The sequence below is a fragment of the Manacus candei genome, unplaced genomic scaffold (genome assembly GCF_025592945.1).
Source record: "Manacus candei isolate 608988 ecotype Guabito, Panama unplaced genomic scaffold, ASM2559294v1 h1tg000014l, whole genome shotgun sequence".
NCBI classification, from domain to species: domain Eukaryota; kingdom Metazoa; phylum Chordata; class Aves; order Passeriformes; family Pipridae; genus Manacus; species Manacus candei.
Window position 1 is genome coordinate 81,391,949 of NW_026138062.1, and position 23,235 is coordinate 81,415,183.

The window sequence follows — 23,235 nt, forward strand, 5'->3', positions numbered from 1 at the left end:
CTGGAAACTGTTCTGCACCTGTGAGCAGCTTAGTGGGAGGCAGTTGCTGGTCCTCTACAGAAGCACCATCCAGATACAGACTAGGGGGAATCCTTGGGGATGGGAGGGAGTCGAGGGCAGCAGCAAAAGGCTCAGAGTAGGTCAGAAGTGTTTTATTTTGTGTCTTGTTGGTGAGTTGTTCCCTGCAAGCAGGACAGAATCCCCAGGACAACGTGGTGCAGTCGCCCCGTGGGCTGACTGGGAATTTTAGTTCCTGGCTCCTCTCGCAGCGCGTCAGGCTGGTGAGTTAAAGCCACCCCGGAGGGATGTCCTTAGGAATTCAGATTTCAGGAGCCAGCGGGGCTGAGTGGCAGCTCGTCTGAAGCCTGTGACGGGAGGAATTAATCAGGAGAGGGAGGGGAGAAGGGGAGGAGGGAGGGAGGGAGGGATGGCAAAACCCCAAACCTTCAAACACACCCAATTGACCCATCTCATTTTAGCATGAAACTTAAGGAGTTACACCCACTCTGAAGCAGAAGGGGAATGAAACGGTGGCGCTTCCTCCTTTCTCTTACCGGCGGCTGGGGCTTGGGAAGTACAGCGGGCGAAGATGTTTGTGCTGCTGATGATGAGCGGTAAGAGGAGCCCTGCCTGCCTCGTTTGTGCCGGGCCAGGGGAGTAGGAGCAGCTGGAATTTGGCCCGAGCTGGAAAACGTGTTTGGGGGTGTAGCGCCGTCGTGCTGTCTAAGGCACCGTGTGCCCAGAAAGCCCCCTAAGGCTTTCCTCTCCTAACTCCTGTCTTTCCTCAGTGTGGACAGAGGTGTTCCATTCTCTGGGTTGGGCTGTCAAGTGTTGTTTGCTTTTCCAGGGTTTGCACTGCTCCCAGGGAGCGCTTGGGTTCACTGCAGACACCCAGGGCTCGAACTGACTGAGTGGGAGCTGGGGACTCAACAGCTGAATTCCCTAGGAGAGAAAATGTAGTATCGTATTACCTACTAAAGATGTTCCCCTCTCCAGCTGTCTGGCTTTATTTTCAGTAATTACAGGTTGCCATGCTCTTTAATTGTTGAAAATGAGCCCTGTGGAAGGTTTCAACTTGAATTGAACGCTCTGTTGGGTGTCTGTGTGAGGTGGGGAGAGCTGGAAGGCAGTGCTGGGCAGTGCTGAGGGTGGGAAGGCTGGGTTTGGGGGGTCCCATGCTTGCTGAAGATCTGGTAATGCTGCAGAGCAGGGACTGGGGAACCTCCTCCGGATCCAGTTGCTCATTTTTCTCCTTGTTACTCCTGCGATCGCTTATCAAGTTATTTTATATACCAGTTGCTATCTTGAAATCTAAATTGCCTAATTCTTGGGTTGGTGACAGGAAATGTGAGCACAGAACCCTGGCCCTGCAATTACTGTGACTAAGCATTAGGACTAATCACCAGGTGGGGAGCGTGCTGCCGTCAGGGGGGGATCCTCACCATCCTCTCCTGGCTCTCCATCCTGACCTGCTGTCTCTAGGGCTGCTGTGGGAATGTCAGATATGGCTCCTGCTTCCTCAGGGACACAGGCTTGCTTTCTGATGGGCAGAGTTCAGCCCTGACTCAGCGACACACTGCAACCCATCAGACATGAGTAATCCTCCGGGGCAGAGGCGAAGGATAATGTGCACCTTTTTTGGGGAATTAAGTCACCCTCTAGCTGTTGGAAGTATTGGTGCTTTAATAGTTTTGTTTAATATCCCAGATCCCCATTGCCAAGGTTGCTGTTAATCCCTTTGACAAGCGTTTTAATATTGCAGGAGGGATTTAAATTTCCACACGTGATCGGTGCCGGGGAACGAAGGGAGCAGGTTTGGTGGGTGTTGGTGGGTTGCTTGTTTTTCCCCCTCATTTCAGAGTTAAAAGTGAGCTGTGCTTTAGGAAAAAGGTGTGGAAAATTGGTCTGCTAAACAGGGCAAATGGAGCCGAGGGATCAAGTGTGGCAGGCCTGGTTACACTTCCTGGGGAACTTGCTCTTTAAAGGGTGCGTGCCTGGTTTTAGGAGGGTTCCAACCTGTTTTGAGGCAGAAACACTTTATTTTTCCAGAATGCCTGTTGGGAAAAACTGTGCCAAACCGCAAATTTGCATCATTTAAGCGTTTACTTGAGCTTTATGCTTTTGCTCAGGGAAATCAGTGGTAGGATTTCTACTGGGATTGGTGTCGGGGAGAGGCATTGATTTTACACCATCACAGCAGTGGCAGTGAGTCTATTAGACATCAGTGTTTGGAGCAGACTCATTTATCTTTAAATGAAGTTACACACTATGGCTTGAGTTGTAGGTAATGGTTGTTTGAAAATGAACCCTGAGGAAAATACAGCTAATTTTCCTGCAGGATCAGTGACCTGGACTGGCCCAGCACAGGGTCCAGGGAATGCCTGGGTATCCTCCGGCCAGCAGCTGGGGTGGGAGGATGAGGGGGCAGAAATGAGAGCTCCAAGCTTGGGACGACAGGTTGGCTTGGGTCTAGAGCATGGCTCTGTGGTGAATGGCAGCAGGGAGACCTTATTGCTTCCCCTTCACTTTGGCTCTGATTAATTACCCAGTGCTGGTCTTCTGCCATGTTGTGAGCTCAAAAAAACAAAGGGTCTTTGGTGGGGGGGGGGGGGCAGAAAAAAGGTCTCTAGAATGAAATACCGGCTTCTAAATAATTAATGATAAAGAAAAATCCAGTGTAAAAATAACAGTGGCATCAAATCTTTACAAGAATTCATCAAGACAGAGGATGACTCTCTACCGATGTGTCTTTCTTGGTATTATTTCATTAAACTGGCGACTGCGCGGTGCATGCCAGTGAGTTTTGTGGCCCAGTAATCCATTGCTGGATGAAGGGAATACATTATTTATAGATTAGAGTGTTTTAACATCCTCACATGATGTTGTTTAAGGAGGTCAGGATGCAGAGCAGTGGGAATGGGATTAGCCCAGCTGTGCCGCGAGCAGTGCAGAAGCAGGGGATGAAACGGGAAGTTACCACGCAGATATTGATGTTTTTATTGTGCCTCACAAGGCACAGGTCACGTAAGATGCAGGGGTTTCTAGAACCAGACTGTAGTTTTTATTGGTTATGACATCTCAGATTCTAAGTGAACTGGAAACAAACACAAACGTCCTTTCCCCTGGCTTAGCAGACTCACTGTTTGTGTTCTCGGTGGGGTGGTGTCAGGGGATTTGAGGAAGGGGGAGAGTGTTTGTGAGAACTACCAAGCCCCTCTTCCTTCCAGGGGGAAGCTGTTGTGCTGTTCCCATGTGTGAAGCTTCTCTCACAGCCCCGTGGGCCGGTGCTGTGGGCAGACAGGTAGTTGTTGATTCACTGCACAGTGCTTTTAGTGTAATTGCTTTTTGAGACTTCCAATTAGGCTTTCCATGAGAGTTGGGATATGATGTTCTCAGGTTGCTTAAAGTGCTCTGGTAAAGCCAAGCCAATAAATGATCCCAGCAGGGTAGGGCCGTGCCCATTAGGCAGGATGTGCATCTGGGCACCTCTAGGACGAGGGGTCCCGTGTAGTTTGGTCCTGGGAAGGGGCTCTGTGCCTGGTTTGCCTCGGGAGGCTCCGTGGCCTTGCTGCTGTCCGTGCCCACAGCAGTTCCCACCCTTCTCTCAGCCTCTGGTGGTCTTCCCAGGGCAAGACCTGGGGCTGGAAGTTGGACAGTTGTTCAACTCTGGCATGCTCTAGTATTGTCTAGAACTGGTCCAGATGCCCCATGGTTTGACCTGATAGTCTTAGGGGTCTTTTCCAACCTTAATGATTCTACATTTCTACATTATGAGGTAGTTAAGAGCTCAGACTCACAGTGATGTTAGTGGGGTTTATTAAGTGGCCAGGCATCGTGTGCCTGCTGTGGTGCCACTTCACTGGGACTGGCACAGGATAAATTGAGTTACCTTGCGTTGCCAAAGGTGCACCTGAGTTACAGGCAGTGAGCAGCACCTCTAGAAGCTGATTTGGGGCTGACCACAAACCTTGCTCACGTAGGTGCTGCTGTAATGGTGTGAGTGTCTGCAAGCAGGGGTGTTGTCAAAGGATCAGGCTCTGTAGGTAGGCAGTGTAGGGCGCAGCAAGTCAGAGCTGCAGCTGGAGGGACCGGGAGAGTTGCTAGACCTTTTCTGTAGCACTTTGTCCAAAGCCAGAAAGCAGTTTTTGGAAGTCTTTGAGGTAGCAGAAGTGGGAGTGAAAAGGGAAGCGTGTAGATTTTGCATTAATACCTGCCTCCATCATTTTTGGAAGATGCTCAGAGGCCCTCCTGTCAGGATTTCCCTCCATACCTTACATTGCCTTGTGGCTGCTGAAGTACCCTCACAGAAGCTGGGCTTTTGGTGAGGGGGGGCTTTGCAACCCCTATTGGAAAGTGCTGTAGCACTCAGAAAACCCAGTGCTGTGACTTTCCTAGGTGAGCAAACATCCCTCTGTGGTCCTGCAGTCAAGTCCCTCTAAGTCTCAGCTCTAAGGGAAGACAGAGAACCTTCTGCTGTCTGCTTCCCAGCTGGGAATTGCTTTGCTATTCATTTGCATTAACCTGGGTGGGGAACGTGTACTCGAGTGTGCCCCAGGCCCTCAGACATTGAAATAGAGACAAAAGACTCTCCATTGCGCAAGGCCACCGCTGGGAAGGGAGCTGGGAAGCTGCTGGGTGCAGCTACTTCACAGAATCACAGGATCATTCAGGTTGGAAAAGATCTCTGAGACCATCGAGTCCCCCCTGTGCCCGATGCCCACCTTGTCCCCCAGCCCAGAGCACTGAGTGCCACATCCAGTCCTTCCCTGGACACCTCCAGGGGTGGGGACTCCACATCCTCGCCCGTGCCTTGGTTCTGCATGAACACTGGGAAAACCTGGTGACCCAAAGCAGAGGTTGTGCCTGAGCCTTCTGGCTTTGCCCACTGCTGCTCAGCCGTAGGGAGGCCACTCACTTCCCTTTGCCAGTCACTTCCCACTTCTCCTGGTGGGGGGATCCCTCTGGTGAGGCCCATCTGACTCCGCAGGGAGGAACCTGCTCACCAAGTGCTGCAGGAATTGAAGCATTTTCTGCTCCAGGTTTCCAGGTGGGGTTGTGTGATTGCTAAGTGATCGCTGCAGGTTTATGCACTGAATTCAAGTGGTGACTGAGAACTTTTGTCAGGCATCCGATGACTTTTGGCTGTAAGTGATGTGTAATATGTGCCAAAGGTTGTTTTGGTGAAAAATGACTCATGTGCTTTTTTTAGCAGTAACAAAAGAGCCCTTTTTTTTTTTTTTTTTTTTTAATCTTTGCACTACTGCAACAATAAAAATGTGGGGTTTTTTTCCATTAAGTGGGAGGAAAGTTGCATTTTTGTATAAGAGATGTGAGATGGGCAGTAGCAGGCACCAGAAACACACAGCCTGGGTGTAAGACTTGAGGCAGAATCCAGAAGTCAATTGAGTTGGAAGTTGCAGGATAAAATTTATGACAAAAAAAAAAGTCTGTGGGAGTCACTTCCTCACTGATTTTATTCATTTATTTTTTTTTTCAAATTAATCTTAATGCTTTAGTAACATCTGGATGATTGCTTGGCAGTCTTTTTCTGGGAAGCACTTTTGTGTGTGTGTACTTTGTTGTGGAGTGATAAATCACTGTAATTTACCAACCTGGCTTTTAAAAATTTGAAAAGTCATACTATGTGATATGTTCCTTTGAGCTGTCATTCCTGGAGGCATCTGAATCAATGCATGACATTTCAGCTCCTGTTTACTGTTTCAAACAGGTCTTTATGCTTGACATGGTTACCTGAGTGTACCTTCAAGTTTGGAATTTATGGAGGGTTTTTTTAAGGGGAAATTAAGAGGAAGAGGCAGCAGATCCAGTCAGTTGTTTTGAGCCACCTGGAACTGGTAAATTAATATAATGTCCAGAGCTCCACAAAGACTGAGGACTCACTAGCAGTGTCCCTGGGAGCCCCTGTCTCTCCTTGATGGGCTGTCTGTTCCCCCCCAGCTCTGCCTCTCTGCTGAATTGTGGCCTCCAGCCTTTCTGTAGCAGGAGGTTGAGGCAAGAGAAGGGCAAAATTGCACATCCACATAGGTGCTCCAGCAGCTGGAGCCTGTATTTCCAAAGAACATGAAGCAATGTAGGGAATAAGCAGGACGTGGCTGTCCAGGAGCATGAGAAAACTGTGGTGCCTACCACAGTCAGCTTTTGGTCTGTGCTTCTGGGCAAGCAGAAGGAGAGAAATCAAGGCTTCTTTGGGAGCATGGCTTTGAGAGGAAAGCTATCTGCAGGGCTTGGGCTGCTGGAGCTGCATCTTTGAGAGAAGGGGACTGGATTCTTTGGAAATAGAGGCATTGGAGGGAAGGTGTACCTGAAGCTGTGATTGGGATCATGGGGTTTCACAGAATCACTGAGGTTGGAAAAGACCTCTAGGACCATCAAGTCCAACCTGTGACTGATCCCCACCTTATCACCCAGCCCAGAGCACTGAGTGCCATGTCCAGTCATTCCTTGGGCTCCTCCAGGGATGGGGACTCCACCACCTCCTTGGGCAGCTCCTTCCAATGCCTGACCACCCTTTCTGTGAAGAAATTCCTCCTACCCCCAATTTGAACCTTCCCCTAAAGTTTGCACGTTTCCAGTGCATTTAACCTGAGACTGTTTTAGCCTAGAGCTGTTGTCTGCAAGAGGAACAAGAAGTCTTAGGAATTACCTTTGGAGTTAACCTGGGGTCCAGCTGACATAGACCTGCCACCCCCTGTAAATACAGTCACTGTTGGTCCTAGTCTGAGCTCCAGGGTTTCCTGGGGGTGAGGGGCTGCATCCTGCTTGTCACCAGAGCCTGCTTCAGCTGTGCTGTGCTTATCCCAAAAGGTTTCAGGTTGTGTTTGAGGTGGCTGCCCAGCCTGTGTTGCCTGAGATGGCACAGCGGGTTTAGGAGCAGCACAGCTCACCTGGCACTTACACAAGATTGCAGATGAGCAGCAGATACTCAGCTTTTTCAGAGCAATCTTGAACCTGCTCATCAGAGTGTGCATCTCACTTGAAGCCAGCCAGCTGTAGAGAGCTATTTCTGTACAGGAATCCCGTGAAATTTTAATGCACTTTTTGCTCATTGAACCCCAAAATGAGTCACTTAAGGGAACAGTGTCAGACTTTTGAAACCTCTGCCTACCTGTTGCTTCCACTGACTTTTCTGTAACCAGCTTAGGTCCTGGATTATTCATGGAGAGAACAAATCCAAGAGAGGACAGGTTGTCCTCAGGCACATGGTGGGATTGCTGGGATGTCCTGTGCAGGGCCAGCAGTTGGACTGGATGATCCTTGTGGGTTCCTTCCACCTCAGGATATTCTCTGGCTCTGTGATTCAGGATTTTAGCAGTGTGTAATACTGATGAGAAGGAATTAAGGATTAGCACACTTTCGACAGGTATATAAAATTATCCTTTTATCAAACTCTCTTTAAAAAAAAAATCTGTATTTGGATATGTGAAGATAGCAAGTTGTAGAGGTTTTTATTCTTCCCAGAGCTACTGATTCATTGCCTAAATGGCAATAAAATGTCTTGCCTCGCTGCAATCTGCCCTGAGATGTTAGTCATGGCTCTGTTTTACTCAGAGTTGGGCACAGAAGGGAGAGACAGCAACTTCACACCTTCCTGGCAGCTCCTGCTTTTCACAACCCCACTTGCACCAAACAGCACCACGCTGGTGAGGCTTTTTAACAGAATTCTGCAGAGGTCTCAGAAATTAATATATTTGCGTGGAGGCCTCTCCAACCTCTTTCTCAGCTCCCCACTCAAAGAGCTTTCAAAAGCCAGGAGGGCTGGTGGGTGCTCAGGGCTGGACCCAGCCTACCTTTCCTGGAGCTCGGAGAGCTCCTGAGAGACAGAGATTTGGGAGGCTGGGAAATGAAAATCATTTTTTTATTGCTCAAGCTGGACCAAATTTCATGTTTGGAGTCTCTGCTAGTAAAATCGGCAGAGCAATAAGAGGATTATCTTTGTCCAACTTCTCTTTTTTTAAACATAGGAGATGAGCGCCGGGGGCCAGGGATTCATATTCCACCATGCCTGACCTACAATTTATTGCAATATTATCTCCAAGTAATTGAGTGGGCCCCACAAGTCTGTGTATCAGCTGAATTCTGGCCGTCTCTTAAGGAGGTGCATGTGATTCCTTTCACTTCGTTTTCAGAGAGGCCTTTTCCATGAAGCAAAGTGACGTCGTGGTTTGTGATGCTCTGATGAAATTATGCCTTGTTGAGCTCAGTCCCTGCTGTCTAAGGAGATATTTGTCACCACCATGTCCCCTGCTTGAGCACCTCACCTGAATAAATGGATGATCTTTAAGGCCCCTTCCAACCCAGGCCGTTCTGTGATTCTGTAATTTATTCTGGCTCTATTTCAGTGATATATGAAAGGAATTTCTGTCTGTAAAAGGAGATTTGAGATGAGGGGAGATTTCAGATACTTGCCTGTGAATCCGTGAAATTAAGTTGGAGAGTGGAGCCCTAATCTAGTACCTTCTCTGTGAGACAGAGCTTTTGCTTAAGCTTCACAACTGAATAAACTAATAAAGCTGTCAGACAGCCGGGGTGCTGCCTACTGAAATTCTTGGCTTGCAGCTGAACACAATCCTCTAGAACTCAGAAACTCAGGGGGGAAAAAAAAGGGTCCTCAGCATTAAATACACATGCCCTTCTTTGAAAAACATCCCCCCACATCTGAGCCGAGCGTTCTCCGAAAGTCTCGTTGAACAACGGGAGCACGAACACGCCCCGTGTAAGTGCTGCAGGTTATTCCATCAGGCTAATAACAGAAAATGGCTCTTCCCCATGGGACAGCATTGTATAACATGGAATTTATTCAGCAGTGCAGAGTGGGATCTGAAGTGCTACCTGTTGGCATTGGCTGTTTCACTGGGAATCGGGGATTTGAGGGTTGGGGCTTGCTGGTTTTTTCCCTGGCTGAGTGTGATTATCTCAATAGCTACACTTGCAAGCTGTTATTTAATTTCCATTGTGACACTGTAATAGTGCTCAAAGGATTACGAATAAATGTATATGAAGAGCTTGATCCCTGAGAGCGTGAGGGATACAAACCACATGCCTGGGCTGGGTTGTCGTGGTTTCCTATAAAAATTGAGTGGAGTTTTGGACTAAATGACCATTTGTTCTTCCAGCTTCTCACAGACAGCCATGTTCTGTGGGCTGTCATCAGGGAGGAGTGTGCATGTTGCGCTGTGCTGTTTTTAGTAAGAAAGTCTTAAAAATACTCGAAATACAACTCTTTGTTAGTCCATTGCAAGACCATTTTAATTTAAACCCAACAAATATTTCATCTGGGCTTCCGTAATGATTATTAGTTTTTAATTATTTCTTCTATTTTCCTTGATTAAAAGTGGAATTAATACTCTTCTAAATCTAGTTTTATTTACTGACTTGGCATGTGGAATTGCTCCTGGTTTCTTTCATGAAAGGCAGTGTAACCTTGGAAAAGCTGGATGGCTGTTGTGTCCATGCTTCTTCACCTAAATGGATTGGGAAAATGTTGGTAGAATTTTAACATTTTAAGGCTGGTCTAACTAAGAACATATTAATGTCTTTAAGCTGCTGCTGAAGGATCAAGTTAGTTTGCATGACATCAATCACAACTTCATGGTCAATCTAGTCCAAGATGTCAATGTTTGGTATCACATCAGCTAAATTAGAATTTATAGTTAGCTGTTATGATAGTAAATGGGATTAATTCTGTTTTATTCTTCTCTGTATGCAAATTCCAACCCATTCTATTGCACATGGCCTGTGTACTCTTGTGCATCATCTTCTGGTGAGTACATCCCTAAAAATCATTCCAGCAGAGGTGTGCATGGTCCTTGTGAATTAGATCCTCTCTGTAGGAATTTACCGGCCTGTTACACTTGGCACAGCAAAAGAATCAACAAAATTAACAGCATTTTGGGTTTCTTGAATTTATATTGCTGTTAAGAACCGTGTTCACCATTGCTCAAGTGTTGTTATTTAATGCTTGAGATAAATACAGGCTAAGTTGGAAAACATCTACAGTGGGACACGTTATTTATCTGCTCACACCATGTGGCATTCTGAATATTCCCCTCAAGCTCCCTTAATGAATTAATTGGGAAAAATCACCTATGGCAGATAAAAGACTCTTCTGTTTCATGTGGATAGATTGTGTTTAAGTGGCATATGCTAAAGGGAAATGTCCAGATCGTGTTCTTGTGGGATTGCCAGTTCATAATTCAGTTTAGTCTGAAGTCCCTGGCTGGCAGGTTAGACTGGGAGCTGTCCTCCTGTCTCCATTAATCTTCATCTGAATGTTCCCTGGAAAAAAATGTGAGCCTGGGGATGGCTCCATTGCTGATAGGTGTGCTAACAACCCTTGCCCTGCATTGATCCACGCTCCAAGTTGCTCACTTGAATTATGGGCTAATTCTGCCTGAAATTCTGCATAATTTTTAAATCTTGGCTCGTTTAATAAAGTTGCTTGTCAGGGTGATGTCGGAAGTAATGACGGAACTTCAGTTACGTGAGTGCTCGGATGAAAACGTCCCTGGGGTCTGGTGGGAGCCAGTTTCCATTCCAGCAGTGTCAGGCTCTGCTCAGGTCTCACATTATGGCATTTCAATGTCTTCCTTGTGAGTTTTTCAGCAGATTCCTGTGGAGGAAAAGACGGATTCTGGAAATCTTGCATAAACAAATTACACTTGGCAAGCAGGACGCTGCTGTGTTGTTCCCTGCTTGCTAAAAGTTCCAGTAAAACGGGCTCTCTGATACAGGAATATCCCAGAATATAGGTTGGGTCAGGAGAAACTGGGAGCCAAAGCAGGGCTGAACCTTCTCCCTTTGAAGCACTATCCTGCCTGTGTTTGCATTTTCCACATTTTTCATGATGTATTGACAAAGAAATGTCGGGGTGAGTTTCCTGAAAACAAAGGAGTGAATGAATGCAGTCCTTTTTCTCTTTTATTCCTGAAACTGGTTATGGGCCTTTTTTTTTCTTCCCCCCTAAGCCTGTTATGTTGGGCTTTAAAGAACAACCCCCAAACCCCAGACAATACAGTAAAACCAAAAGTGCTGGAGCAGGTGTTGCCCACTTGTTCAAACAAGTCTAGGACTCGTTTCCTTTTCAGAACACAGTTGGAAGTCAGGCCTTAAGGAGGAATATTGAAGTGGAACTATTGAGCATAAACTCACAAAGTGGGCCCTGTGCCCCAAAATTGTGTACTTACGTGTGTCTTTGTGAGAAGAGCAGTTTATTACCCCTGCTGAGCCCCTGTGAGCAGGGACACACCCTCACACTAAACCTTCCCAGAGCTTTCCCAGTGCTTTTGCTCATTAGGAAGATTACGTGCAATCCCTTTCCCCTCCCTGTGACTGCCCCATCCCTGGAAATATCCAAGGCCAGGCTGGACGGTGCTTGGAGCAACCTGGGATAGTGGAAGGTGTCCCTGCCCATGGGAGGGGGATGAGCTTTAAGGTCCCTTCCAGCCCAATTCCAGGATTCTGTGATTCTGATATTCCAGATCTCCTTATGTGCCTCACAGTTTGTTTCAGCCGGGAGAGCGTTGGCACAGCTTTCCTGCCTGCCCACAACTCAACCATTCCTGGGAAGGCTTTTCCCCACCTCCGTGCTGCAGAGTTGGGCACAGCCATCTAGGTGGGTTTTTGAGGCGTTTCAGTAGGTTCTAAAGATGGTCACAGCAGGTTGTGTGTGTGCTTCCACCACCCAGCAGCCTGGGATGCCCCTTTGGCCATCTCCCGTGTAAACAAACACTTGTTTCTTTTAATTCCACCTCCATGTCCAGATTCCACTGGGGCATGTTTCCTAGTTGGAACAGGAGCCCTCAGCAAAGGCCTGTTCTGCCGGTGGGGCCGGGGAAGTTGTTTCCCTTGGAAAGTTGGAGGTGCCCATTGTGTAAAATGTTTCGCAAGTCACGTTGCGCTGGGAAAAGTACTTGGTGGGGCAGAGCCTGCAAGCTGGAGCAGAGAGGAGCCCCGCAAAAGTGATTATACATTCCTTTTCATGGGTTGTTTGGGCTTTTTTTTTTTTTTTTTTAAGAGGCAGAGAATACGTTCAGGCATGTTAAAACCTGTGCTAGAAGTGATAATGGAGTGCCTCCCTCCTTTCCCACAGCTGGGCGTAGGTAGGACGTGCCAAAGCTCTGTGCCTGGCTCCTTGTGTTCACAGCCCTCTGCTTGGAGATGGAGAGGGGTGAGGTGGTCGAGGGGCCTCTTCTCCTCCACCTCTGGTCTCCACATCCTTGTGCCCACCCCTCACCTCGGTGCTTGTTGACCCCTAAATGGCCAGGCTGGGGGTGCACGGGGTCCTTTCCCCTCTCCACCACCCCATCCTAGGGAATGAGGTCTGTGCCTAGAGCCACCTTCTTCCCCCTGTCCTGCTGCCCAGTGAGATCACTCAGGATCCTCAGGGTAAAGCAGAGCTCATGGTGAATGGAGGTGGTAGTAACTGGCCTCAAAGTGTGTTTCCAGCCATCGCTGTCGTAGTTTATTCGTTTCATTTCAAAGCCGTTGCAGACACAGCTGGTTTAAATTACTCCTCCCTCGTGACCTGCTGTGCTGGTAAGTGGTCAGGCTAAACAATATCCCAATATTAATTGGTGCAGTGGGATTTCGGGTGATGCTTGGAGGAGCGTCGCTCTTGTGTTTAGCTTGGTTTAGCTCTGCAAATGTTTCTATTGTCTTTAAAAGGGATTTACTGCCTGTTTACATAATTATTAATCTAATAATTAAACCTGAATTGAACCCTGAAAGTTGGTGATTCTGTGTGAAACACTGAGAACAAAGGAAGCCTGTCAAGTTTTTGTATCTTTTATAAACATCAGCCTCCAGAACAATCAAACTGACAGAAATCCCACAAAAATGTCCCAGTTAATGGACTTTCTGTTTGCTACACTATATAAGGTTACAGAAATACTGGTAGCTAATTACAGCCTTACAAATGGCACCAGGAGGGATGGTTTTTCTCCAGCCTGTGCTGCCTTCCTTTGGCTCTCAAGTTTGGAGCAATGAACACTTTTTGCAGAGGAACGAGAGTGTTTGGTTGCTTTTTTGGGTACTTTGCCTGGATGTAGCTGCTGGGTGTTTCAGACGTTTCAAAAAATTATAGGTAAGTTGTTAGAAAGGGTGTTTTCAAAACTTATTGTGTTTCCTTCGAAGGACACTTGTTTTGTTTCAAATGGGGAAGGGGAGATTTGCTGCCCTGGGGTGTGGCTGGGGTGGTGCTGGGAGACAGCAGCAGGGAACTGCCTTTGCTTCCTCCTCCTTCTCCTCACTGGAGATGTCAGGTCTCCTGGGCCACAGCAGGGAGAAGGGAAGGAGGAGGAGAAAGAGCCTTCCCTTCAGCCAAACCCAGGTGGGACAGCCCTGAGAGAGGGGCTCATGGATCCCGTGCCTGAGGCTCAGCCTGGCTGGTGAGGGGGCCGTGGGCCAAAGAGAAGCTGCTGGAAATGCCTGCTGAGGAAATGGTTTGTAGAGAAGCTATAGAAATAACATCTCTTTTTTTCTCTGCCGTTTTTTTCCTTCTGTTCTCTGCTCCTTGTAGCCTTTTCCTTTTTGGTGTGCGAAAGCTTTGTGGGTGAGGCAAGGAAGGATTTCCCGCTGTGGTTCAGGAATGCCGGGCTAAGCTTTTTGAGTTCCGTGTGCGACTCTTCAAACCTCGTTACTTCCTCCTGATCCAAAGCCCGTGGAATTAATTTTCCACTGATTTCACTGTGGCTTTTGGGCAAGGTGTTCAGGGGAGCTGTTATTTCTGCAGGCGGGATCGCTCATGTGGCAGCTTGTTCCGAGCGAGGCCGATATGCAAACGCTTGACAGGTTCCTTTTGAAGAAAAGGATGGTGTCAGCACTGTGCAGGGAGGGGAGACACCTTTTCTTCCCCTCACAGACCTGAGGCTTCTGCCCACTCTTGGTGCAGCCTCACAGAGGGAAGCCCTCGACTGCAAGATCGCAGAAACGGGGACTGTTTGTGTTTCTGCAGTGCTTCTGCTGGAAGAGCTTATTTTAAGCTTCATTTTCTATGGTAATAATAAAAAAAAAAGTGTTACTGTAAGTCATGCTGCAGTTTTGCTCCTGTAACTGTTGCTGTGGCCTCTGCAGGTACAGTCAGAGGTCATGTTCCATCAAACTGGTGGCTATAGCTGTGCTGGCAAATATTTGCAATGTAGATCTGGCCGTAATTTTTAGGCTGTGCTTAGATCCTGCACTGCACAGAGCTGTCCTTCCTCCTTCAATAAGGGGATAACTTCTTGAGAATGATTTTGTAGGAGTTGGTTGAAAACTGTAAATTATAAAGTGCGAATTATTGGGGTTTTTTACCTCCTCCTCCTCTTTTCTTGTAGGTGTGTCAACTCTTTCATGTAGGTATGTCAACCCTTTAACATAGGCATGCCAACTCTGAAAAGTGATGGAAAAAAACCCTCAAGAAAACAAGTGAAGGAGGGATTTGCATTTGAAATATTTTGATTTCACTCATGGGTGACTTGAAGGGATGTGCAGCCCATCAGTGATGTGAGATAAGGTGATGTTTTTAAGATGGCAAGACTGTCTCTGATGGCAAAACATCCAGAGGTCTGCAGAGCACCTGTAGGGCAGACTCTGTGCTAGAGATCTGAAAACTTCAATGGTAAAACCCTCTGAACTGGCACAAAGGTTACTTACTGTGTTCTGAAAAGAGGTGCAAAGAGGTGCAGCAGGGCAGAATCACAGTCCTTGTTTAGCTCAGTTGTAAAGGTGTCCTTTGCTGCTCTCTTTAAAGGGCTTCCCTTGAAAATTGCAGCAGTGTCTTCCTTGTCTCTGAGGTACATCCACTTGCTACAAAAATGAAATTACTGCTCCTGGCCTGGGTCTGTAGGATCATTGTGGAGACGTGGCTGCTGGTGAAGTGAGTGGAAGGCACAGGAGAGTCACCTCTTCTGGTTGCTTTGGCTTGGGAGGGAGGAAATGTGTCTCTCAAGGGGACTGAAATTCAGGCTCCCTGGTGCTATTTTTAACACCTGTTTGAGTAAAAATTACTTTCAACCAGTGACACACGGACAAAAACAGTGCTGGGAAGTTACTGGGAAAATCTGGGCATCCCTGCAGCTTGTGGGTCACTCAGTTTGTGGGACAGATGCTATTCAAGTGAATTCAGGAGCTGTTGAAAGCTCAAATGGGTTGAATAAATCACTTGGGCAAGGTGACTGTGGTCAGTGTGTCTGCAAATACACTGTGTGAGCATCTACTGCAAGGTTTGTTTTCATTTGGCCTGGGAATGATGCCACAGAAAATACCAGTGGCTTTCTCAGCTACTAAAAATCATCTACTACTCTTTAAATGTGAAGAGGAAACTGGTTATTTTCTTTCAGGGCTATTCTGGGCCATGTACCAAATGATGGAATGGCACTTACTGCTGCTGAAAATATCGAGTGCTTCATAGATTTACTGTGTCTTTGTTTGATGGTGTGGCTGATATTTCACCATCCTGGCATTTGGAGGAGACAGAGCTGTTGTTTTATGAGAAGTTTGCATTTCGGATGCATACTTCAGAATGCCTAAAAAAAATCCACTTTAAATCATAACGTTTCGTTAATGTGACTATATACCCAACTGTAACTGCTGCAGGTAAGAAAATATGCTTGTAATATAAAATTCTTATAATATAAAATATTCTTATAAATATTAAGGCAGAATGTTTGATTGGTGACCTTCTTTTCCAAAAAAAGAGGCATTGAACCAGAGCTGGTTTCCATCAACACTCTGTTTGTGCTTCAGCCAGGCAGCACCTGTAGCGCTCCCTCTGATGAATTGCTCTACTGGGTGACATTCCACTAACTGGGCAATCAGTTTTCCTTTTCTGGTGAATAGTTTATTCACTGAGAAGTGGTTTGGGAGTTTGGGACAGCTGAGAGGCTCTGGAGCTGGTTATAAGCTGCAGAGGGCCTCAGTGAAGTGACACTGTGTTGTCAGAGGCAGATACATGGCGGGATCTGAGGTGCTGAGCCATCACTGCAACTATGGATTTGACTTAAACTCAGCGTTTTCAGCTGAAAACTTGATTTTTTTCCTGCTGAAATCGTAATTTTCCAAATAGACTAATAAAACAGAGAAACAGTGGCTTCCCCACCCTCACCTCTGCACATGTACGTGCACCCACATGCTGCTTTCCATCCTGCACCCAAGAGGGATGTCACTCCTCCAAACCAGGCAGGTCCTGATCAAAGTCCTCTGTCTGGTGAGCCTAAAATCTCCATTTTCGACCTCTCCTGTAGGAGGCACCTTTACAGGGGGCTTTTTTTGAGTTATTGCATTATCAGATGTTCCTGGAACAGTTGTCCTCGGGTTGTGTTGTAATTAGTTGTTTACGCTTTTCAAATATTGAGGCGCTAAAAGAAAGTGAGAGCCTGGTGCTGGAAAATTCCCTCCTAGGATTTGGAACATCTCTCCTTGCTGCTTCTCTGGCAATACCTTTCGAGTCATTTTCAGAAGCAGAATAAAACTGAAGCTGTTTTTGGCAGAACCTGCAGGATGTTGGGAGCTCACAGGTACAAGCCCCTCAGCTGGTCACCTGGCAGTGCTGGCTGTGCACTAATCACAGGCAGCTTCTGTGTGCCAGCAACATTTCCCTGTTATTGAGCACAGATTGCAAAGCCAGAGGAGAACTTGAACCAACTACTGCGCTGCCAGACTGGGGAGGATTAGTCCAGCAGCATCAACTCGTTGCTTTTTTTCATACTGCTCAGGAACAGCTTGAGTTTTGGAGGGATGAGCTCTCTCCCTGGGTGCAGCTGTGATCCATGGATGTCACCGAGCAGGCCAGTTCATAGAATCCAGGGCAATGTTCACCTCCTGAACAAACCAGCTGGATCCACTGGGCTTGACAAAGCTACCTCTCTGCTTGTGTCCCGTTTGACAAGAGCTTTGTTGTTCCCAACTCCTCTTGGACTGAAAATCTCTGCTTCTCCTGAAGGTAGTCTGGCCTGTATTAACCTTGGCCATGGGTGATGAGGGTTGCACATGTTATTTCAGATGAGGTCAACGTCTTCTGCAGCATCATTCGCTCCTGTTTCCTGCTGGGCAAGTCTTGCTTGGTGTATAGTTTGGTTACATTTGCTTTTCTTGTGACTTCTATCACTGCTTGTGGTCCCCTGGGATCAATATGAGACAAAAGGTCTGTGCTGTGACTCTTTCCAGCTTTGTGTCATCAGCACAAGTCACTGGCACATTTCATTTTTACGTGTCGTCATTAAAAACATTAAAAACCTTGGTCCCTTGAGCCATATAATTCTCCTTTCAGCACAACCTCTGTGCAAAGTTTCCTTATGCAGATCATAATTCCTGTGCCAGTTTTTTGTCATCTTCAGCTCTACTAGTAGTTTCCTGGGAAGCTGTATCCTGCCCTTTCCTCCCCTGGAAAATGGCCAGATGGCTATGTCACTGCTGGGATCACTTGTTCTCCAGTCCCAGGCAGGATCCTGATCCGCAGGTTTTCATATAAAAATTCCTGTCCCTATCCCTGTGTTTGCTTGCACCGCTTCTCTCACAGCTTTGGGATGCAGAGGGAAAACTGCTGCCGAGTGGCACATTTCAAACTCTCTGAATTTTGCTCCTGATGCCTCAGATGTGGTGATTCACATGCCTTGCTCCCCTCTGCCTTCACTGGAAGAGCAGGCAAAGCCTTCATTTTATTTGGAGGCCATGTTCAGAGCTCATGGGTGTCAGCTTTCCATCACCACTGCCTCAGCCTGACTTGGTAATTCCGGCTTTTCCTCTCCAAACCATGTGCTGATCCATCCTTTTTCCCTCTCCACAGTTGGGCTCTGCTCTCTGCCTGCCTCTTCCCGGGGTGGGGGCTCATCCCTGAGGCCCCAAGGGCGTCTTCTCCTGGAATTCCCATCCCTCGTAGGTTTTGTCCTGAAGAAGCAACAGCCAGTGGGTGGCTGTGGTGGTGTGTGCTGCTCCCAAGGGGAAGAGCTCTGGGCAGGAGCCGTATCAGGAGATGGGATGGACGAGTCGGGACTGAAACCGGTCGGCCCAGCCGAGCTGAACCTCGGTGTGGATACGTCGTGATCGGGTTCTGTCAGGACGTGCAGGATAAAATCTGAATGCTTAATTTAACTTTGGCAGAGCCAAGCTGGTGCAGACCAGACCAAGCTTTACATTAATGAAAACATGAATGTTTCCTTCTTTCCTGCGTGCTGGGGAAACGGGGTCACACGGTGGTAACGCTGGGCTGAGGAACCAGCTCTGCTGTGGCTCATATCGTCCCACCAGGGGAAAACAGCACCATTTGGGCTCATCTGCATCCTCCCAGGCTCTGGATAAACAGGAGTTGAGATTCCCAATGTTGGATTTCGTGAAGCTTGGCTGCCCCTTCACCTCAGGCTCCTTTTTGTTTCTCCCACCCTCCCCGGCAGGCACTCGGTGCAGCTGGGGCTGGTAGCCCTGTGGCTAGTCCTGGTGTTGGGCCTGGGTGAATAGCTGTCCCAAGCATCTTCCCTTGTCCATGTCCCACTAGAGTGACCCCTCCGTGGTGTCCCTGACACATGAGGCAGTAAACTCTCTTGTGTTCGGGAAGTGCAGGATGTTCAGTGCGTGCTTTCTGCTGGCTAAACACAGCTTTCCTCCTTGGAGTCCCTGTTCAGTTGGGGATATGGCCATGCTGGGCCTTCCTGCAGTTGATGAGAGCTCTATATTCATACTTGGCAGAGCTATGGGGAGTCTCCCTGGCTTGCTCAGGCTGCCAGGCAGGAATCCAGCCCTGCCCTGCAGTGCTGCAGCTGCTGGTCTCTCTGTCCTGGCCCAGCACAGCCTGGCAAACAATTTCAGTGAAGGCTGAGTCTGGGAGGTACTGACTTAAAAGCAAGAGCTCACAGAGAGAGATACTGTGCCAAAACTTCTGCCAGGTATGCTGTAATCTTAAAAGGACATCCTTTGCTTCAATACTTTTCCTTATTATGCCTCCCTTGTGGCCCCAGCACGGAAGTTGTTGCTTTGAGGTCCTTCCTACTAATTCTGTAGCAATAATTGAGGTGTTTTGTACTGCTTTGGTACTCAGTGAGGTTCCTCATGCTCCCTCAGAGAGTGTGTGACCCAAATGTGAGAGCTGCTGTGGTTGTATATTTACCTGAATTTTATTTGACACCAGCTTTTCCTTTTCTGTAGACCAGTGGAATTCCTCCCCAACACTTAAGTCAGGGGATCTAAAATTAGATACTTTATATCTCAGGCACCATCTTAATGATCTGTGTGAGGTCTTTGGCACTGCTTGAAAATCAGATTACTTACCTCAGTGCTTAAATGAGGATATACACCAAACATTTCCTCTCCAATTCCCCCTACCCCAATTACTGTCCTCAGGTTTTTTTCCACAACGTTTTAATCCTTCACATCCCGTCTCAGCAGCTCCTGGGTCACTCAAGCCAAGGGTTGCAGTTTTAATTGCTGGAGTCTGTGGTGCTGGGTGGTTCTTCTGTGCATGCAGGGTCTGCCATGTCCTGCTCTGCTTCTCCCTCCTCCAGCTGCCCATCCTTGGCTGTGCAGTGAGTGCTCTCATGGATCCATCTGGAGCTCCGTCTCCTGGTCTGAACATTTTCTTGTTCCTCCTCAGTAGAGTTCCTGAGTTTCTTTTAGTGCATTTGGCAAGTGCTGTCCTCGCTGTGTATCAGCAGTTTTCCAGCTCCTTTTGGCACAACCAGAAAGTCCTTTTGAAGCAAAGTGTAATAACAATAACGTAGAAGCTAAAGGTAAATAAACAAACCACACCTTATTTTTTATTTCAGCTGCATTTGGCGAACTATTTTTATTTTTTTAAGCAACATATAAATGCACATGGAGTCTTTGTAGCCACCTCTCTCCTTCTTGTCCTCCATGGAGGCCAAATGGGCTCCTTCTTCCCTGCAGCTCCCTCGTGGCTGGGCTTTGTCTGCCCCACAGGCTCCAGGGAGTTGCCCTCGTGGCTTCCCATAGATTTGCTTATGTCTGATGATCTGAAATTAGAATCCTTCCCCTTCTCTGCCCTTTGCTGTAAACGTGTAAAACCTTGCAGATTTCCCTTAGGGAAGAAAGGGGGATTTTCCCACCGTTAAAAATGAAAGGCAAGGGAAGGAGAAAGAGTTAAAACATGCTCAGATACTTGTAAAAATGATTAAAAAACAAACAATCCCACAACAGTGCCAATTATTCACATCCCCTCGTATAAATATAGAAACCCTGGAGAGGGGGCTTTCCCTTGGGCTAACTGCTCTGCTCTCCCATTAATTTATTACCAAGGGCCCTCAGTGCTCTGTCAGTGCTCCTGGTTTTGTTTCTTTTAGCTGGGATTTGGGGATGGTTGATTTTCGGCTACACGGAGGTTTTAGGTCTCTTGACAAACCTTCCTCCCTCCCTCTCCTTTTGCCTTTTCTTCCCTCCCTTAGAAATTCTCACCGGGGCGGTGCTCCAGTTGGAGGAGAGCAAGGCTTCCTACACCTTCCCTTTAGGAGTTCTTCACAAAGGGAATGTGGGTTTATTTTTCTTTCCCCTCCTCTTCATCTGGAGCAATCACCAGCATTGTTCTCCCGGCTGTGACAGACACGGAGGTTGCGTGTTAGCGAGACACTTGCAAAGAGGTTTTGCAATTCCAGCTCTGTGGGCCAGTTCTTGGGGGTGTGCAGATGGTCCCCCCAGCCTCGTCTGGATGGTCATTGTCATCAGACTCTGGTCTCAGGAGCAGCCATTCTCCTCAACAGGTAGTATAAGCCGTGGTTGGTTTAAAACAGATTTTTCTCACAAACGAAAATGACATTTTATATGGCGTAGAAAGAAAACACGAAGAGGAGCGTGTTTGTCATTTATTTTCACTGGTTTAAAAGTCAGCCAGCTTCTGCAATCCACTGAAGCTGGTCTTGGAGCTCAGTGTCATGCGTAGGTTCAGTGGCCCCAAGGCTGACCGAGCTCAAGGAGCGTTTGGACAATGCCCTCAGGGACAGGGTGGGATTGTTGAGGTGTCCTGGGCAGGGCCAGGAGTTGGACTGGGTGGTCCTTGTGGGTCCCTTCCAGCTCAGGATATTCCATGATCCATTTCCTGTGGGTTTTATTTTGTGGAGGGCAACCCAGGGGTATAGGATGGGGAGAGCCAGGGCTGTCAGGCCACCAGAACCCTGGAGCACTCGGGAGCGTTTACCTTTGTCTCAGGGGAGGTGATGGGACAGATTGATTTCAGCAGCCATTCACATTAACTAGAGGTAATAAAGGCCAACAAAATGTGGCCTCCAGTTACAAATAAAGGGCCTGACTCTCCATTTCAGGAGATGGGATCGAATGCTGGAGTTACAATGGCGTGGGACTGGGAGTGTGGGTGGGGAATACAGCCCAGAGCCACTGATGAATAGTAAGTAGCTTCTGTATGGAATGACTCTTGCTTTCTGTCTCTGTATATGCATCCTGACGGGTTATGGTGGAGTTACTACAGGATGAAAATTTGCTTAATGGCCAGCTGATCTCACATCTGTAGTTGCATTTGGAATCTGACAAAAACGATGCATCATAAAATGAAAAAGTAAAACTAGAAAGTGAGCTGTCGTCCTTCTCACCAGCTGTTCCTGTTCACTGGGCAAGAGGATATACCTGCACACTGAATTTTTCTTGCTGGAAAGGAAAGGCTCTGCTTTGAAAAGGAGGCTTTTAGAAAACTACAGCTTCCATATTTTTCATCTATTGATGTTCTTATTGAATGTCCACGAGCAAAAGGTGTGCTGGATTTTTTGCTGCCCTCTTGGCATTGCAAACTGCCCCCAGCACGTGACAGTCAGGGCTCTCTTTGCTGTCCCTGGAATCACAGGTAGCAGATGTGAGTAACAAGGTGCTCCTTTAATATATTCTGCTTCCTTACTGTGCATTTAACCCATCCCTGGTGGTTTGCTCCGCGCTCCCTGGGCTGGGATTGACTTCAGTTGCTGGGCGATGAGCCCTGTGGGAACTCCTTGGCCTGGTTTTCCAAGGCGCTGTTTTGTGGCTGTGGAATAAATACAGCTGTGCTGCTTCCAGACCTTCAAAGAACATGAGGAGCTTGCACTGCTGTGTGTAACGTTGGCAAACACACCATGGATGTACCTGTGTGTGTGTGAGTGTGTCTGTGTTTAAGATGGAATATTTTGTCTTGAGCATGGAAGTTAGCAAATCTTTATTTGATTGTTTGTTTTTATAATGAGATGAGTTGTTGTTCCACGTGTGTTTCCAACTGTGTCTCCCCTGAGAACAGTTCCTGGTGTGTTACTGGTCAGCCTCTCCCTCAGCCAGACCCCTCTGGCAGAGCAAATGTGTCCAGGGCTCTGTGCTGGGAAGAAATCTATGAGGCTGTGTTTGCTTCAGCCCTTCCTCCTGGTGGAGGAGCACAGCCATCCCTGTTTGCCAAGACCTTGTTGGAGAGAAGGCCTTGTCTGAGGCTGCTTCAGAGCTCCAGAATTTCTGCTGCAGCAGAGCCTGGGCTGTTGGAGTGAACTGGGAAGCAACAGAACAAGGACCTGTCCAAGTGCATATCGGACAAAGAGGAAAATGAAAAACTGATGTTCTTCTTGAAAAGCATGACCTGTGTTCATTCAGGAAAGACTGTCTGAGTCATAAAAGTTGATAGGAGCAAAACTTTTCAGGAAAGGGTCCATGGGTAATGATAAAGCCTTCTCTTCTGGGGGAGCTGTGTGTGCCTGGTACTCATCTGCTTGTGGCTGAGGGTGTTGCCAGCCCTTCAAGTGTACCTGGAGGGGAGCAAGGATTTGGATAATGCAGCATCCAGCTGTAAACATCCACTTTTTAACAAAGGACTGCAAGGAGAGAAGGATTTTTGCTGAAGGAGCACAGGTGGTGTGGGAAGTGACCAGAGTTTGCATCAAAAAAAACTCCTCAAAAGCTGCTTCAGGATGGAAAATCTGATAAAATCTGTCTTGTTCTTCTTTCAGTCAAGTTTTCTGGGGCAGTAGCAGGTGGATCTGAACAAAGGTGGTCACAATTCCTTTTCTTTTGGAGGTGAGGAGTGCTCATGGCAGGGTTGCTCTCCATGTGGTGGATGCAGGTGGGGAGCCTCTTGCCTGTAGGACCTTGTTTGTCAGCAAGATTCCCCTCCTGCAAATTATTGGCAGCTGGCATGGTAATGAGTCCATTTCAATATAAATGAGCTTCATTTTATTAATTTCTGCCAGCTCCTGAGCAATTCATGAACTGCTTTTCAGATCTCAACCAACAGCTTGGGGGAAGAGAGGGAGGTGGGGAGCAAAGAGGAGAATGTGAAGG

At 47.5% G+C, this 23,235-nt stretch overlaps 1 protein-coding gene across 12 annotated transcripts in view; it reads left to right on the top strand.

Annotated features, from left to right (window-relative positions):
* The window catches only part of TIAM1 (TIAM Rac1 associated GEF 1), a 165,433-nt gene that overhangs the window by 58,588 nt on the left and 83,610 nt on the right, over window positions 1-23,235 (top strand). Inside the window, exon 4 of one of the 12 annotated variants that reach the window (XM_051779478.1) lies at window positions 480-614. The exons of 10 other annotated variants lie outside the window; for them this stretch is intronic. In XM_051779478.1, the coding sequence (XP_051635438.1) occupies window positions 590-614 (25 nt within the window). In that variant the 5' untranslated portion in view covers window positions 480-589. Of the gene's footprint in view, window positions 1-479; window positions 615-3,276; window positions 3,302-23,235 lie in introns of those variants that run through there. One more of the 12 variants, XM_051779487.1, reaches the window with a different exon arrangement.